Source organism: Lutra lutra, chromosome 9 (genome assembly GCF_902655055.1).
Source record: "Lutra lutra chromosome 9, mLutLut1.2, whole genome shotgun sequence".
Classification (NCBI taxonomy): Eukaryota; Metazoa; Chordata; class Mammalia; order Carnivora; family Mustelidae; genus Lutra; species Lutra lutra.
Genome location: NC_062286.1, coordinates 60076123 through 60094627, shown reverse-complemented (window position 1 = coordinate 60094627; position 18505 = coordinate 60076123). Strand labels below are relative to the sequence as shown.

Below are 18505 nucleotides of genomic sequence, written 5' to 3'. Positions count from 1 at the left end.
ACCAGATACATGATTTGTAAATATTTTCTCCAATCCTGTAGGTTACTTTCTCACTCTGTTGATAGTATCTTTTGAGTCACAGAGTTTTAAATACTGATATTGTTCAGTTTAATCTATTTTTACTTTTGTTGTCTGTACTTTTGGTGTCATATCCAAGAAATCACTGCCAAATCCAATGTAATGAACTTTGTCCCCATATTTCCTTTTAAGAATTTATTATATAAATTAAGTCTTAATGTTCAGGTCTTCAATCCATTTTGAGTAAAATTTTTTTTCTGGTGCAAGATAAGGTTCAACCTCATTCATTGGCATATGGATATCCCATTTTCCCAGCCCATTTGTTGAAAAGATTGTTCTTTTTCCCATTGAATGGTCATAGTACTCTTGTTGAAAATCAAAATCATTTGATTACATATGTGAGGGTTTATTTGTGGGCTTACCATTCTATTCCATTGGTCTGTGTGTCTGTTTTTATATACTTTAAAAAATACAATTAATAAAGTTTTAGAATATGGTATTACTTGTAAATTTGATGATTCTTATTTTTACTATTGTATAGATATTCAGAAAAAAAGTATAACATTAGTTAGGGTTATTTGGCTTTTTAATGAACCCAAACCATTAAGAGATAGGTATTATAAACAGTTTATTCCAGTAAAAGGCACAGTGTCAGAGCTAATATGAGTTAATATGGAAATTATTTGAGATCTGAGAATTTTGAAGAATAGAAAATCTTATAGATCCATTCCTGAGTGAGAAACTGAACCTCTCAGTGCACAGGTGCTACCTGGTTGTCCTTGTCTGTGCCACTATTTTCACTTTAGAGCTGTGGTGGTAGCAGATCAGGAAGATTAACTTATTGGAATAATTAATTAGTAAACATCCTTGGGTTCACAGCATTGGGAAAACACAACATTTATAGATGGATGTTGTCAAGGATCTCTTGTATAATATATTCTTTTACTGTCTAGACTTGGTTTTATATATATTTAATTTTTCCAGAGGCATGTGAAAGGGGGGGGAATGGGCAATTTATCTAAGAATTAAAATTGTTTAGTTTTCATTTAGGTAACTGGGAAACTTAACATCATTATAATTATGTAGGACAAAATAGTTGTATTTATATGTGTATTTTATCTTAATGTCTCATTTAAATTTTCACTTTTTTTGCATTGACTATATCTATTTAGCATAGACTATATCTACTCAAATAGGACCTAGAAATAAAACTGAACTTTTCTACCAGTCTCTCACATCGTTGTAGAAGACAGTGGTGAAATGAATAAAAGGATATGGTAGATCAGGAAATGTGGTTTATATTTTTGGTTAATGACTATTTATTAGAAAATCTGGAGAAAATGTTTGCAACCATGAAAGAACTGTATCTTTCTCAATACAATTTTTTCTTTAAAAACATTAGTTAACTTTTGATTATTGTGATAAAGAACGATGGGGATAATAAAACGAAAATTTGCTGGTAACTCTACATCTCTTTTTAGTATGGCTCACATACCATGTATTACTAAATCTTTTCCAGAGCAATAGCAAACTGAAAAATCTAATTTGAGTTTTACTTCCTTTCATCGTCATACCGTCTGGTAGAAGTACAGATGAATAGGAAGCAGGGAGAAAAACCTGAAGTATAAAAGCCTTCAATCTAACTTTTAACTATAACTTTTAAGTACATAATTTACTTCATGTATGACATTTGAAAAAGACGCTGATTATTATAGACATTTACTGTTGTAAAATATATGCTATCTGTTAATGAATTGGTGTCAAGAACTGTGAAGGGTTTAAGATTTTTACCCTCTTTGTAAGCTAAGAAGTTAACAAGCAACAGTTTCATGCTGGTAGAAGACATGAGACTCCAGAGTCAGAAACAAAAGACAGTTTATTATTCATAGTAATAGTAGCTGGAGTGTCCGCCTTTGGTGGGGGCATTGTGTCCAAAGCCCATTCCCATGGGGTGATATAAAGAGGGTCAGATGATACCTGCACACTCAGTGGATAGGATCACTGAGCTTGGGAACTTTAAATCTTTTCAAATGGATGGGGAGCCTGGTTGGCTTGGTCAGTGGAGCATGTCACTCTTGATCTTAGGGGCCCAAGTTTGGGCCCAATGTTGGGCATAATTACTTAGCAATAAAATTTTTACCAAAAAAGAAAATAAAACTTTTCCACTGGGCAGTAAGCATGCCTGACCTATGCTCCAGGGATGGTATCAGGCCCCAAGGGACATTCTTTCCCTCATAGCAATAATTCAACAGACCCATAGACAGTTGTCTCCCAATAATGGGAAATTTTTGCTTAATAAATATCTTATTCATTATGCAAATTAATAATGTAAACAAGATCACAAGAAATGTTTAAAATACTTGGAGAACCAGATTTAAATATTTTACTTTTTAAGCACTAATGTACAATTTAAGAAACTTTGAAAATTTTACATTATTGAAAATAAATTAAGGACTTTTACTTAGGATCACTGCTGTTATGCTACATGTTTTTGAAACTAATAAAAGCTCACTTTGAGAATATTCTGAATTTAAAACTCAACTAATTCATACTATCTTTTTCCTTTTTAATCTGTACAGGGAGATTCTAATCTGTATTAGGCCATGAAAAAGTTTAGATGTGAAAAATAAAGGTGTTGTTTTTTAAGTAAAAATAAAGTTTTTTTATTGTTTACACCAAACCAAAGTGAACCATTCTGAGAGAACCACCATCTCCGGTTTCCTGAAAGCAAACAAACAAAAAAATTAAATTAAAATCATGTTTAAGTAGAGTACAAATAATTAAAATCATGTTTGAGTACAAATAATTGACTTAATATTTATATCTTTAATATTTTAAATATCAGAAAACATTAAAACAAAAAAATGCACTAAATATATGTACATAAGAGAATTATGTATTTTTCTTACTGTTATAATATTGATACAGTGTGAATAAAAGTCAGTAAAGAGAAATAACATATGAAGCATAAAAGGCAAAGAAGGAAGGACAGGATATTAGTTGAGATTTCGAAGCATGTGAAGGCTCCTGCAGTGAAAAGTTGCAAACTAGGGCTCGTCATTTGTAATTCTACCTATTACCAATTTGATTTTACAATACTGTCTGTTTTCAAAAGTCCATATAGAACGTATTTCTTCATTTTGGTATTTTATTGAGTATTTGATAGTGGTTCTTGAGTTAATGTTTCATAGAAAAGATTAGGTTTTTCTAAGCCCTTCATTAAATTTTATGAAGCTGCAAAGAGATGCAAAGACTTCATCTATTTCCATTTTTTAACTTTCTTTCACTCCCTCCCCCAATCCCATTAAGTATATAAACAAAGAATTTTATGGTAGGATTCTGAAATTGGAGGATGTTTAAACATAACACCAAAGGTGAATGATATTATTTGGAAAACAGTACAGTGAGGACATTTTTGAAAGTTTGGAGATAACCTACTTAGACTTGAAAGTAAAGGAGCGGGGGGGATCTTTGGCTGGCTCAGTTGTTAAGTGTCTGCCTTTGGTTTAGGTCATAATCCCAGGGTCCTGGGATCGAGGCCCACATCGGGCTCCTTGGTCAGCGGGAGGCTTGTGTTCCCTCTCTCTCTGTCCTTCTCTGCCAAATAAATAAGTAAAATCTTAAAAAAAAAAAAAAAAAAAGAAAGAAAGAAAGAACAAAAGAAAGAAAGGTAAAGGGGAACAGTAAAGAGAGTAGGAATGGTGGTTTGTACTTTAACATGTCATAATTGGAGGCATTTCTTTTATGTAAAAAATTTAAAGTTTTTCCTTAATTATATTTGAAATTTCTTTTTAGTAAGAGAAGCCTTTCAGAAATTTGTCATTTCTAGAAGAAAACAGGTATGGGATTGGCAAGTAAGAGGAACATGTATGTATGCATGTGCCTATGGATCCTGATGTACACAAAATTAAAAAAAAAAAAAAAAAACCCAACCTGGAAAAACAGGTAACAAGAAGAATGAGTAATTTAATATTGCCTGAGGCATGTGTGTGTGTGCTGGCAAGTTCAGGGGTTTTAGGTAGCTTTGAATTTTAAAACAAAAAACACTGAAAGCACCAGCATTTTAAAAAAACAAGTTCCAATTCTTGGCTTATAAGCTACTATATAAAAAATCTCTCGTGTACATCAGTAGAATGGTCATCAAGAAACCTGGATTTAGCTTTTGGTCTTATTCACTAACTGGCAGAGATCCTATATAAATTATTTTATTTTTCTAATATCTGGTTATAATTGTTGTTGGAAGGCCAGATTTTGCATACTCGAAGTATCTGGTTCAGCCATCTTCTTGATGTATATATAGTTAAGAATTACATTTTAAAAAGTAGGAATCTCAGAATTCTCAAGAATCTCCCAGGACTCAAAAAAAAAAAAAAAAAAGTCTTTGAAGAGTTTCCTTAAAAATTCAGCTTATTTTTAAAAGTCTTACTTCAGGGGGCGCCTGGGTGGCTCAGTGGGTTAAGCCGCTGCCTTCGGCTCAGGTCACGATCTCAGGGTCCTGGGATCGAGTCCCGCATCGGGCTCTCTGCTTGGCGGGGAGCCTGCTTCCCTCTCTCTCTCTCTCTCTCTCTGCTCGGCGGGGAGCCTGCTTCCCTCTCTCTCTCTCTCTCTCTCTCTCTGCCTGCCTCTCTGTCTACTTGTGACCTCTCTCTGTCAAATAAATAAATAAAATCTTAAAAAAAAATTAAAAAAAATAAAAGTCTTACTTCAGGGCATTTCCAGGATTTCCATGATAAATGTGTTTCGTGCTACATAACATTGACTTGTACCTTATTGAACTTAGAGGAATATTTTGATGATTAATGAAATAATGTATTTTGCATATTCATCTATTATTTAAAATAAAGTATATTAATTAAATAGAATTTGGAACACAGAAAAGTAGAAAAATTTACCCATATTCTCACCAGTCATATAAAACTGTTTACTGAGTATTTGTTTCCAGTCTTTTTTTCCCACGTTTTATTTTTTTAAATATAGTTGAAATCAAATTACATACATAATTCTATATATTTTAGAGGGTTTTGCCTCACTTTGCACACTTTTTTCAATGCTTCCACAGTCTTTGTTTTTAATGGCTAAATTTTGTTCCATTAAATACTAGAGCTTTATTTAACTATTCCTTAATTTTTGGTTATATATATATGGTTCCTAATTTCCTCTTTTTAAAATAATAACTCAGTGATAGACATTCCTTTTTTTTGTGACAGACATTATTAGACATGAAATTTTTTCCGTGTTCAGGATTATTTTCTTGGTATAGAGTTGCAGAAATAGAATTACTGGTGCAAAGCTTAGGAGATTTTAGGCCTCTGGATAAATACTGTAGAACTGGTAGTTTTGCTTTGTTTCTTTCCTGGTTTGGGAGGAGGTTATTTTCTTTGTTAATAGGAAGTAGGGTTTCAGTGGAGATGATCTTCATCTTATTATGTGCTGAGATTGTGCTTACCTTTGACTGAATGTTTACATGTTAATTCCTGTAATAATTTACTGCAACAAAAGGGTTTTCCCCAGACCGTCATTTGATTTCCACATATAGTTATGTGCATTTTTCTAAGCCACACCCTATTGCTGTTACCTAATGTTGGGAGATTACAGGTCACTCTCTTTTAAATGTACATAGACTTCCCTAAGACAAATTCTGTAGACAAAACAACTTGTTCTGTAGACAAGTTAAGCTTTGCTTTGCTACAGACCGGATTTTGACCTGTTCCTCACTTAATACAAGTATCTTTTTTTTTTTTAAATACTAAGTGATCATCTTATTTGTTATTTTATTATTTTATATTGTTATTATTTTATATTGTTTCCCTTCATGGTCTCATTCAGCATTTCTGGTTTGGTTCACCAGTAATTAAATCCCAGAAGTACACTATTTTAGAGATAGAAGCAAGTTTCCTAATTTGCAGTCCTTTCATTTTATAGATGAGGAAACCAAGGCTTATACAGTTTAAGTGTTTTACCCAAAGTTACTCATTCAGTGGCAGAACTGGGGTTAGAATTTAGTCATTTCTCTATGAAGTGCTTTTTTCCACAGTAACAGGGAACATGCTACTTTATGATTAACTCCTATGATTGCCTTTACTTGATATTTAAGGCTCTTGTTTACAGGCTTGCCAGTAGCCCATCCCTGTGTGAGAGGAGATGTTTTATTTTCTTACTTTTTTTTAAAGAGTTATTTATTTTAGAGAGCAAGTACACACGTGTGTTGTGGAGGAGCAGACAGAGGAGAGGATCTTTGAGCAGACTTCCTACTGAACATGGGCCCCCCACCCCTGCCTCCATGCAGGGCTCCATCCCGCTACCCATGAGATCATGACCTGAGCTGAAACCAAGTCAGTGGCTTAAACCGACTGAGCCATCCAGGTGCCCCCAGGAGATGCTTCCTTGTTCAGTCAATTTTCCAGTTACTCAAGTTTCACTGTTGACTTTAACTCTGGTTCTTGCATATTTGGTATCATACAGGGATTTTCTTTCTTTTTTTTTTTTTTAATAGTTATTTTTTTTTTTTAAAGATTTTATTTATTTATTTGACAGAGAGAAATCACAAGTAAGCAGAGAGGCAGGCAGAGAGAGAGGAGGAAGCAGGCTCCCTGCTGAGCAGAAAGCCCGATGTGGGGCTCGAACCCAGGACCTGGGATCATGACCTGAGCCGAAGGCAGCGGCTTAACCCACTGAGCCACCCAGGCGCCCCCAGGGATTTTCTTTTAATCAGTATTCCAGAGTTTTGGTGCTTGATGCTTTTTCTAGAAAACGAAATCTTAAATTGACAATTTAGCAGTTGCCAAAGGTTGGCTTGAGACTTCTGATATTTATGAAAGACAGGCTAATAAATAGGCTAACTATCTAATATTCCAACCTGCTCTGTTAAGTAAACCAGTAGTAAATAAACTTGTCCTTTCACCTTTCCACAGAACTACCTTCAGTGAATTGTGATTCAGTGTAATTTGTTTTTATAGAAGGCTTATAATGAAAATATCTATGTGAATAGGGCTTCTTTTTCAAAACTCTACTTGAAGACATGTTTAGTTTTCTAACACAGGCATTCTTTAGTGTGGACCCAGTGCTGGAAAAACATTTCCATCCAGTTGAATTTACTATTTGCATACTTTAAACTATTAAGTCAGTAAAGACAATAGTAATGAATGGCGTTTTGGAGTTTATAAAATGTTTCCACATTACCTAATTTGACATAGCAGTCTTGGGATGCTACTAAATAGAACTATTCCCATTTTACAGTTTAGGAAATAGGTATAAAGAGGTTGTAGCTCTGAGGAGGTAGTGGAACAAAACTGGAACTGAGATAGTTTGCCCATTGATCCTGAATTCTTTCTTTTTAAAAAAATTTTATTTAAGTTCAATTGAGTTAGCACATAGTATAGTATTTGTTTCAGGGGTAGAATTTAATGATTCATCAGTTGCATATAACACTCAATGCTCATTACATCAAACACCCTCCTTAATGCCCATCACCCTATTGCCCCACCCGCATCCCCTCCAGGGACACTCAGTTTGTTTTGTATTCTTTCTATTATACCATGGTACTTCTCAAAGTAAACCTATTTCCCTTTTTTGCTTTAGCCTTCCCAAATTCAGAGCTAAACTCTGTTTTAATTTGTATGTAACACCCCAGATATTCAAACACCTCTTACTTTACAAGTTTTAATTGATTTTTGCTTTATGTAATTGTATTTTCGGTATTGTATATAAAATAATTTCGTGAATTCTGCCCCAAATCTTTCAGAAAGTAGAGAGGTCATAAATACTAAGATAAATTGGTTTATATCTATGAAGAATGATCACTGTATTATGGCTGTGTTGGTACTTCTATTTTCTCTCTAATGGTTTATCTAAATCTCTGCTTTAGGCAATATGTTGATACACTTAAAAACATTTTTAAAAAATTTTTCTTTGGATGAAAGATGTAAGTATGAGACTAGCACTTACCATATCTCAACAAATATTTGAAGATGTTATCCATCAAGTAGATTAATAAGCTTTATGATAGTAGTATCAATGAACAGAAAACTTGCTATTTTTATCACACTTTTAGAAATTGCATACTTAAACTTCAGTTATAGAAGATGCTCTTTACTAAAGTGGGTAATTGTCAATATGTAAATATATTGATATATATGTGTAAATATGTATGTATATATACACATATGTATGTATATTATATGTAAATATACGCATATATTACATATAAATAAAAATGTAAGTATCTGAATATATGTATGCATGTATATACATTTATATTACATGTAAATGTATATGTAAATGTGTGTGGTGTATATATCCCCAATATTTACATTTTGACAATATAGAGACACACACAAATACACTTTCTGTTCTACTCTCTTCTGGCTGGAATCAACCTTTCTGGATGATAGAAGGGCCAAAAGAGCAACATAAACAGCAGATTGGTGTATCTGTCATAATTCCACATTAAAAGAATGAGTTTCTGGCATTTCTAAGTCCAAGATTTTTTCCAGACAGTATGCCAATGAGTAGTACAGGCCAGACAGTATAGGTATATGACTATATGATTTAGTACCTATTTGTCTATGACTGAAGTTGGTGTTGGGAACAAGAGATATGCTCCATACCTAGAAGTGTATTCCAACATGCAAGCCTAAGTTGATCTCTTTCAAATTTGTGTTAAAGTTTAATGGAGAACTCAAATTCTTTTCATCAGCTTTTGTCAGTACACATCCTTCCCAAAATCTTCCCAGGAACCAGCTAGACCTCTAGTGGTTTCTTTCTTTATTTTTTTTTAATTGTGGTGAAATGTGCATTATAAAATTTGTCATTTTAACCATTCAAGAATTTTCAAATTTGGGGGCGCCTGGGTGGCTCAGTGGGTTAAGCCGCTGCCTTTGGCTCAGGTCATGATCTCAGGGTCCTGGGATCGAGTCCCACATCGGGCTCTCTACTCAGCAAGAAGCCTGCTTCCCTCTCTCTCTCTCTCTGCCTGCCTCTCCGTCTACTTGTGATCTCTCTCTGTCAAATAAATAAATAAAATCTTTAAAAAAAAAAAAAAGAATTTTCAAATTTGTTTTTTCTTCACTGTGGTTGACTCTTAACTGTATCTCAGCTAAGATCTGTTTAAATGTGTTTCTTAAAATAGTTCTGGAGAAAGTGGGTAAGAATCTTCTTAAAGTGTACTATATCTATCAAAGGACAGTCTACTAAATTGCAGGACATCTGAGGTTAGTAAGATAACTGTGAAGATGATCTATAAACTTTAAAAGTAAGGAGGAGTTAAGCAATTGTGGAATTGCCTTCTTTTTGTTTTCAGGAAGACTAATTGCTCTTCAGATGGTAGTTCAAGTTAAGACATGGAACATAATTCCCTTTTTCACATAAGGTTATTCACAAAAGAGAATGTGAATAAGGAAATCTGAAGAACAAACTTTTTCTTAAAAAGTTGTAAATAGGCACTAATACATACTACTTGAGAAAAATGTAGCTACTGTAGTAACAAAGGTTTTGACAGCTAGCTGATTCAAAGCATCAGAAAACTTTACACCCTGGATCTCTCTATATATTACCCAGCAGATTCTATCCAAAGAATTTTCTTAGAATTGAAGTACATATTCTGATGAGGCCTAAAACTAAGTTATGGTTAAAATAAGTAAGGATTAAATATAGTGCCACTCCTTACTTTAACCAGAAAATAACTTTAGGCCTAAGCAGAATATGAGCTTTAAGTGTTTGGGTAAAAGACCTCTGGGGACTGATGAAGATAGATAACCTATAATAATATTGGTGTAATATATGTTATTTTTTTTAAAGATGTATTTATTTTAGAGTACATAAGCAGGGGGAGAGGGAAAGAGAGAGGGAGAAAATCTCAAGCAGACTCCCTGCTGAACACAGATCCTGATGCGGGGCTTGATCTCACCATCACCAGATCATGACCTGAGCCAAAATCAAGAGTTGGCCATTTAACTGACTGAACCAGGCATATTAGGTAACGGAGAGTCTTACATACCATAATAAATAGCTTAGACTTTATCATATGGCGTTTTAGTCAGGGGAATGATAGGTAGATCACTCTCACAGCTTTGTGGAGGCGAGATTTGAGGTAGTTGTGGCAGTGGGGGGAGGGATAGACTAAAGATGAGGATATTAATTAAGTAGTAGTATTCCAGGTGGAGATGATTAAAACCTGAATTATAGGGATGCCTGGGTGGCTCACTCGGTTGAGCTGCTGCCTTTGGCTTGGGTCATGATCCTGGGGTCCTGGGATTGAGTCCCGCATCGGGCTCCTTGCTCAGTGGGGAGCCTGCTTCTTTATCTGCCTCTTCCTGCCACTCAACCTGCTTATGCTCGCTCGCGCTCTCTCTTTCTCACTCTCTCTCTGACAAATAAATAAATAAATTAAATATAAAAAAAAAAAAAACAACCTGAATTACAGTGGGGCTAGACTCTAGAAGTATTTAGGAGCAATAATCAATAAAACTTGATGATTAGTTTTAATAGTTGTGAATGGGTTATAGGGAATCAAGAGTGACAAATACCATATAAGAGGAGTAGATTTGGGTCTGGAGGGTAAAACAATAAGTTTGGTTTTGGATATGTTATGTTTCAGATATGTTAAAGTAACCATAGATAAATCACTCATGCTAAGCTCAACATCAGCAAGGCAGAACTTAACTAAGTTTCTACATGTGGCCCTCCCAGAAAAAGAAGGCGTATGTCAACTAGTTAGTGCTTGTCTACTTAGCACAGATTACCTAACCCTGCTTGAAAACTTCCCTTTGCTCCATATAAGAAAACTAATCCAATTAGCAAATGCCCAGTATAACTTCCTTGTTCCTGCTCACTTAGTGCTGTAAATATCTCTTGCCTTGGGGCACTTGGGTGGCTCAGTCAGTTCTACTCAGTTTCAGCTCAGGCTGTGATCTCATGGGTCCTGGGATTGAGACCCAAGCCAGGCTCCACACTCACAGGAGAGTCTGTTTGAACATTCCCTCCCTCTGCCTCTCTTTCTACTCATACTCTTTCTCTCTGAAATAAATTAATTTTTAAAAAAATCTCTTCCCTTTACAGTTTTTTGGATTTCCTTTCCTTTTTGTTTTTTTTAAAAAATATTTTATTTATTTATTCATTTATTTATTTATTCAGAGAAAGAGAGGCAGAGGGAGAAGCAGGCTCCCTGTGGAGCAAGGGGTCAATGAGGGTCAATCTCAGGATCCTGAGATCAGGACCTGAGTGGAAGGCAGACGCTTAACCGACTGAGCACCCAGGTGCTCCTGGACTTCCTTTCTAACTACCAGACTGGATGCTGATGCTGCCTGATCCATGAATCATTTGAATAAAAGCTTCCGATGTTAGTAAATTGTCTGTGGAAAATTTTCGTTTAATAGATATTATCTAGTCAAAGAGATATTTGTTCATTTGTATTTAACGGTATTTACAGAATTCCATACCTGCTGCTAATAAGATGGTGAGCAAAAGGGACACAAATGTTGCCTTTAAGAACCTTAAGGCGTAGTGGGAGAAACAGTTAACCAGAAGGTGTAATAAAAAGTGACATTTATTGTGGTAGAAGCACAGGATGCTATGGTACTTCACAGAGGGGACAATTAACAGTATGGCAATACCTCCGCAGGAACAGGATATATCAGTCTGAAACTCGGGGTTTTAGCAATTATGTCTCTCTGCTACTGATTCCTGAGAGTTGATAAAAACGTCAAGGGATAATATTATAGAACTGTTAAAGAAGAAAAGGCTAAAGGCAAGTAAAAAGCCATAGAAGGAGACAGAAATGAAATAGCAAGGTAAAAGAACTGAGTGTAATGGAAGCTGAGTGTTTCAAGATGAAGAGCACAGTCCGCAGTGTTAGTATAGAAAGTGCTGATGAGCTAAATAGTAATAATTGGTTTGGCAATTTGGAGGTCATTGGTGACTAAGTGGAAGCAGTTTCAGGTAAGTGATATTTAGTTAGAAGAGAAAATGTTAGTATCTTTAAGGGCTAAGATTTTTTGCATAAAGCTAATGAGCTGCAAGACAAAACACAAAGCAATGAAATAAACTTCTTTTATCTTAATTTTAAATTGGAAATAACTGTTACATATTTTTAAAAAAAGTTTTATTTGTATTCACTGAAAAAGCCTAAAAGCTATAAAATCCTAGAGGAAATAAAAATGGAGAAATAGTAGGTTCTACATTTAAAGCAGGGAATGTATGAGTCTGGGACATCTTGCATCATAAAAGTAAAGCAGCTGCCAAAGACTAATTGATCCATAGCAAAAGGACAAAGGAGCCAAGATGAAGGGAGACAATTGGCACATCAAAACTGGTAATGACTACAGGGGATTCAAACATATCAAGCACCTAAAAATCCATGCGTTCTTAGATTTTAATCTCTCTCTTTCTCTCTTTTATTGGGTATGTGGAGGTTGTTGGGCCGTCAACTCATTACTCTAAACCTGGGGTCAGAAAAACTATGGCCTGTGGCCCAGGGCTCCAATCTAGTCCACTCACTATTGTAAGGCTGTGAGCCGAGAAGAGTTTCATAATGAATCAGTTACCATGGTAATCCACTGTAAACTTATGTAAACTGTAAATTATGAGGTCTTCTCTGACTTACACCTAACCTTTTTGAAATTGGTATAATAGTCTTCAAAATGAACTTAGATATGTTCATGGCAGAATATGGAGAGGGACTCCACATGCATTACTTATAAAAATTATACATAAAAATAAATAAAAATGAATTGGATACCCTTGTCATTATTATAAACCTTTTATTTTTAAACTTTTAATTTTATCGAAATCTTGGCATTTGCAACTATGTGGATGGAGCTAAAGTGTATTATGCTAAGTGAAATAAGTCAGAGAAAGACAAATACCATATGATCTCACTCATATGTGAAATTTAAGGCAGAAAACAGATGAACATAAGGGAAGGGGGAAAAGAGAAAAAGGATAGAGGGAAACAAGCCATAAGAAACTCTTAATGATAGAGAACAATCTGAGGGTTTATGGAGGGAGGTGGTGTGGGGCGGGGATAGGCTAGAAGGGTGATGGGGGATTAAAGAAGGCACTTGTTGTGAAGAGCACCGAGTGTTCTATGTAAGTGATAAATCACTGAATTCTACTCCAGAAACCAGTATTGCACTGTATGTTAACTAAGTAAAATTTAAATAAAAAATAAACTTAATTTTGGATAGTTTCAAACATGATAGAGAAAATGGTATATGTAAACTGCTATTTTATCCATCACCCACCTTCATCAATTATCAACTCATGGTAACTTTAATTCATGTATATCCCTCCTCCTTTCTCCTCACTGGATTATTATGTAGCAAATTCCACATCTAATTTCATTTGTACATATTCCATTTTGTACTGTTTTATTTTACAGAAATAACTTTTAATATATAACTTGAAATACTGAAAACCTGAATAGTTATTTAGAAAAATGTTTTCCAGTTAATGTATACCAGTAGGCATCTTTTTCTGAGTTCAAAATAATCATGTATACTATGCTTTTCTTTTGGAATTAATTGTCTAATGATAAACGTTAAGAGGAAGTGTTTTACCTGTTCTATGCAGTCTTCTTTCTTTTCTCCTTTAAAAATAAAATATCACAACATTAATTATCTTAAATCTAATAAGGGCCTGTAATGAAAATTGTTAACAGAACCTTTTACAATAGCCCTAGTAGAAAGAGATATATTTTAAAATAATCCTAATTTAAACCAGATTGAAATACTGAAAACTCAAGAGATAGCAACAGCCAAAACACAAAAAGTATGAAAGTATTCCAGTAATTGTCTTACATACATTTAGGGCTAATATCTTAACTGAAGTCAAATGAGTAGACTATGTCTATGTTTTTCCTTCTGTTCTTAAAATGATACCTTAAAACCTGCATGGCAAGTAAGTTTCATCTAAGTGTCAATTCTAATTGATAAGTGGTGGTTACCTAGAGAATTGTGTTGAGAACGTTTATAAGGTCTTTTATTTTTTCCTCCTCTCAGTGGGAAAGAATACGGTATTTGTGGGTTATTTGCTCTCGTAACAACAATATACCTGCTGGCCCTGGTTTAGAATATCAAATGATGCTTTTAAAAGAGAAATCTTTGCTTAAATTTATATGCCATTAGGCTGAGAGAAAAGCTATGTGATAGTGCTACAATTTAATTTCTTTTTATTGATACATATTAGATAGGCATTAATTTACATATTCTCATCCTTGAAACAAGTAATTGTGCATAATTGGCGGGTATTTATAAGTACCAGTTATGTGTTTCTCTTATAGCTCTTAGTGCATGCATGCATCTACCACTCATTTGGCAGTATGCTTATGTTAATTTATTATTTACTTTATTTATTTATTTAGTCTACCTTCCCAGTAAATTATGTTTTCTAAAGCTTATCAGCAGCATTTTATTGTATTCCTCCCTATAGTCTTAGCACCAAGAAATGCTTTGATGACAGTTGTATTTCTATAAAAATACACATTACTATCTGTCATTAACTCAGAATTACTTGCTATTTTGGGATATTTTTGTATAGACCGGGATGTTTTGTTTAGTTATATAGTTCAGAAATTGTGTAACACTTCTAATATGATATTTCCATATCATGCTGTGAAATCTGGATTGTAATGCTTTCATAGGACATCTGAATTTTTTTTTAAGTTTTTTTTTTTTTAATTCATTTGACAGTGAGTGAGAGATCACAAGTAGGCAGGCAGAAAGAGAGGGGGAAGCAGGCAGAGAGCCCGATGTGGGGCTCCATCCCAGGACCCTGAGTTCATGACCTGAGACGAAGGCAGAGGCCCAATCCACTGAGCCACCCAGGCACCCCTGAATTTTTTTTAGAACAGTAGATGGCTCTTGCCTTTAAGTAGATAAAAATATAAATCCTACAGTAAGATCATTACTCTCTTGAAGATCTTTAGGAATGTAAAAGTTAAGTCTCTCTCACAAAGTTGTTCAACATTCTCTCTTCCCAGTAGTCAATAAATTATTCTTATGACTAAACAAAACTAAAGACAAAAAAACAACAACAAAAAAAACCCTACCCTGCTTTAATTTTTTATTTTTAAAAAATCTTCCTTGGACTTTAAAAACAGACCAGGGTACTTTCTGCAGTTTTAAATAGAAATTGTTATGTCTGTAATCTTGACATTTTTTGAACTAAAAAACTTTATAAAACTTTTAAAAATAGACAGCAAGTTTCACGGTATTAGTCATTATCAATCTTCCTTGAATCCATGCCAATGTTTTTACGTAAAGGAAAATTAACATCCATGGCAGAAGGGTTAAGGTCTAAGATTTAGATTCTAGGACATCCAAAGAGATTGTTGTAATGAAGTGATTGCTTCTGCTTCTGGTATGTTAGTCTTTTAAATATATACCACTGCTGTTTATTTTTCTCATAAAAACCAGTTGTTACTGCTTCATTTAGTTTCTTGTCAACTGTAACAGTCCCCATCTCTTAACTCTATTTGTCTTAGTCACAATAAGGGGCCCCATTAGGTAAAGGGCCAGACAATAAATATTTTAGGCTTTGCAGGCCAAGAGGCAAAACTGAAGATATTATGTAAGTACTTATAGATCAAGAGAGAAAAGTTCCATAAGTTTTTATTAATAAAATTTAAATTATAATTGAGGATTGTGTGTGATACACATCTAATGGGAATGTGGAGATAGCATTTAATTTGAGGTTCAATTTAATTGAGGTTAGTGTTTTCTGTTATCAAACTCAACTGCAAATGTTCTGTTAATGTTCATCTCTTGATATTTTGTGTATTTCACCTTTGAAAATGTCCTTTCAAACAGGTAGGTACTACTAGAAACTGACACCAGTCTGTGAGCAGCATCTTATTTTATAGAATTCTGTTAGATTCTTCTCTTGATAATTGCCTTTAGCATGTCATTACATTGCAGGTTAATCATTCCCAATTGCTGTTTCTGGGAAGCACCTCAATTGCACAGTTGATGGATTCTGAAATAGGGATATATACTTGGCATTTGTATTTAGGTCTGAAAAATGCTGCTGGAATTAGGGAGGCCAGTTGTTCTGATATTCCAGGACTGAGTGGTTTCTGAGGATTTGGGACCCGAAGTGCTAAAAGTGGGACAGTTGTTTACCCTTACTAGAACTTAGTTTGAGATCAGAAAATATATCTATTTCAGATTTATGTGGAAATACAGATCTCAGTTCTTTCATTAATTCTTGACAACCCAACTTGACATTACTTTGTAATTCAAACATTAATAGCTTTACTTCATTTAGTAAAAATTTCATGTATAGTAACTGTTTTGCCTTGTAATTTTAGTTTTAATTCATCAAGGAACATGATCAAATTTGAAACAAGAGCTGATTTCAAAAGGCTATTCAATTTGATAATAGTAGTCAGTGGTGGTTCTCATTCAGAAAAATTTCAGTCTCAGCATAGAGCTAAAAAGAAAAAAAAAAGTCACTGCTTTTACCACAGCTTAAGTTTTTGAACTTCTGGATAGAAGGGCAAGTCAGGATATTCATCTTCTATTTTTGACAAAAATTCACAAAACTGAAAGTTGTGAAACTCACAGGAGTGAATGAAGTTCACCTTTGACATTTTTGGTTCAGTAACATATGACATATTTACATATTTTCTGCAAGGTAACGGTTGAGTAATATATTTAAACATTTAAAATTTTAAAATTTTATTTTAAATAATAGATTTAAACACCTTAACTTTTTTTTAAAACACCTTTTTACAAGTTTATAAATTATCTTTTTCCCCTTCCATATATATTATCATAATCAGTTATAGCACATCTTAGCAGATTCCACGTTAGGTTGTACTGGAGTTTTCTCAACCTTGAAAATATTCTTGCCTGAAGTTGTTTTACACAGACTGTTCATAGAGACTAACTCTTCAGTTACTTCAAACTTTGCACTGACTCCTCAAATTAAAAAAAAAAAAAAAAAACAGTTGAATAGTGTACATTTGTTGACCACAGAAGACCACTTGAAATCATCTTCCTTTCTCAACTTTTTGAGCAAATGTACTTGCCCAATGGCCAAAATTCTTAAGTTTATTTTCTCTGGACACATTTCTTCATTTTCTGCAGTCAAACATGATTTCATTAACTCATCATCAGTGAATGGCTTTCCTTGCTTGACTAACGAATGAGCTACTGAGAAACTTAGTTTGGTCATACCTCATGTTTTTCTATTAGTGAAGAAATTCTCCTATCAAGAGACACTTCTTTGTAAATTTTCTACTTTTTCTCACTGTTGCTTGCCTGTGGGCAGGGGATACTATGATGAGTCCTTTGGTGCTACTGTATATTGGATTCTTTTGAGCATAGCTATTTTATCATTACATTATAAACACAGTGCTTTACTTTTAACTCAGTAACAAAAACCACATTCTACTGTGCCTCAAAAGTATGACATTTTAAGTCCTATTTTCTTTCCTTATTTTGATAATATGAGTATGCACTGGTAATAAAAATAAAATAAAAAGTTGTGGTATGGCAATGTGTGTGGCACTTGAAACTGCATTTATACCCATGGTTACTACAATTGGCAATGTGCTAAATAGCCAGGTAAAGTGCTGCTCAGTTCTGTCATTGTAGCATGAAAACAGCCATAAACAATATGGAAAAGAATGAGCATGGCTGTGCTCCAATAAAACTTTATTTGTAGACATTGAAATTGAATTTCATATAATTTTCATGTGTCACGAAATTTTGACTTTTTCCAAAGTTCTTTTTACTTTTTCCAAACCATTTAAAATGTAAAAACCATTCTAGTTGTGGGATCTACAAAAACAAGTGACATAGGGGCTGAACTTTGTGGAACTCTAGTCTAGATAGACTTTTTTCACACTATGGTACTATTATATTTTATAGCCCTTACATTTATATCTATCAATTTTCCCTTTTTCATGTCATTTTAAAATTTATTTCTACTTAAATAAAAAAGACTAAGTGATAGGTATTCTTTAAATGGAGGATAACTAGTTTTAGCACAGCACCTAAAATACTTAGCAGGATGCCTGGCACATTGTAAATGCTCAGTGATTGTTTGCTTTACTATTTTGATATTCTTATTGAGATTGGCCTCTGATAGTGGTAGAGAGGTGTTTAAGATTAAAAAAAAAGGCAGAAAGAAAGAATAGATGCTTTCTACACACACGCATAGGCGCCCCCCCCACACCCACACACACTTTCTAGCTTGTTTTGGAATACAGGACACAATCATGAGCCTTCTAAAATTGGGGTATGAAGATTATAACTTAACTATGTAGTCTGTGATAGAAATAAACTAAATTGATAGGATGAGAATTGCTTTCCAGAAAAGCCTTGCTGGTTGTATCCTGGTCTCATGAGTTCTATAGGAAAGATGCTAAATTATTGGATAATTTCTTTCAGTACCAGATTGAGAAAATTGTTAGTATTAATCTGACCCCTGATGATGCTTTTTACAAACAGAAACACTTGTGATCATTAGCCATTATTGTAAATCC

General features: G+C 34.1%; 1 protein-coding gene across 1 annotated transcript in view; it reads right to left on the bottom strand.

The window, feature by feature from the left end:
• Positions 1 to 712: 712 nt before the first annotated feature.
• Positions 713 to 18505, bottom strand: part of WDPCP (WD repeat containing planar cell polarity effector) — a 347887-nt gene continuing 330094 nt past the window's right edge. The window contains 1 exon segment of the mRNA XM_047744384.1: positions 713 to 2739. Coding sequence (XP_047600340.1) covers positions 2615 to 2739 — 125 coding nt within the window. The 3' untranslated portion in view covers positions 713 to 2614.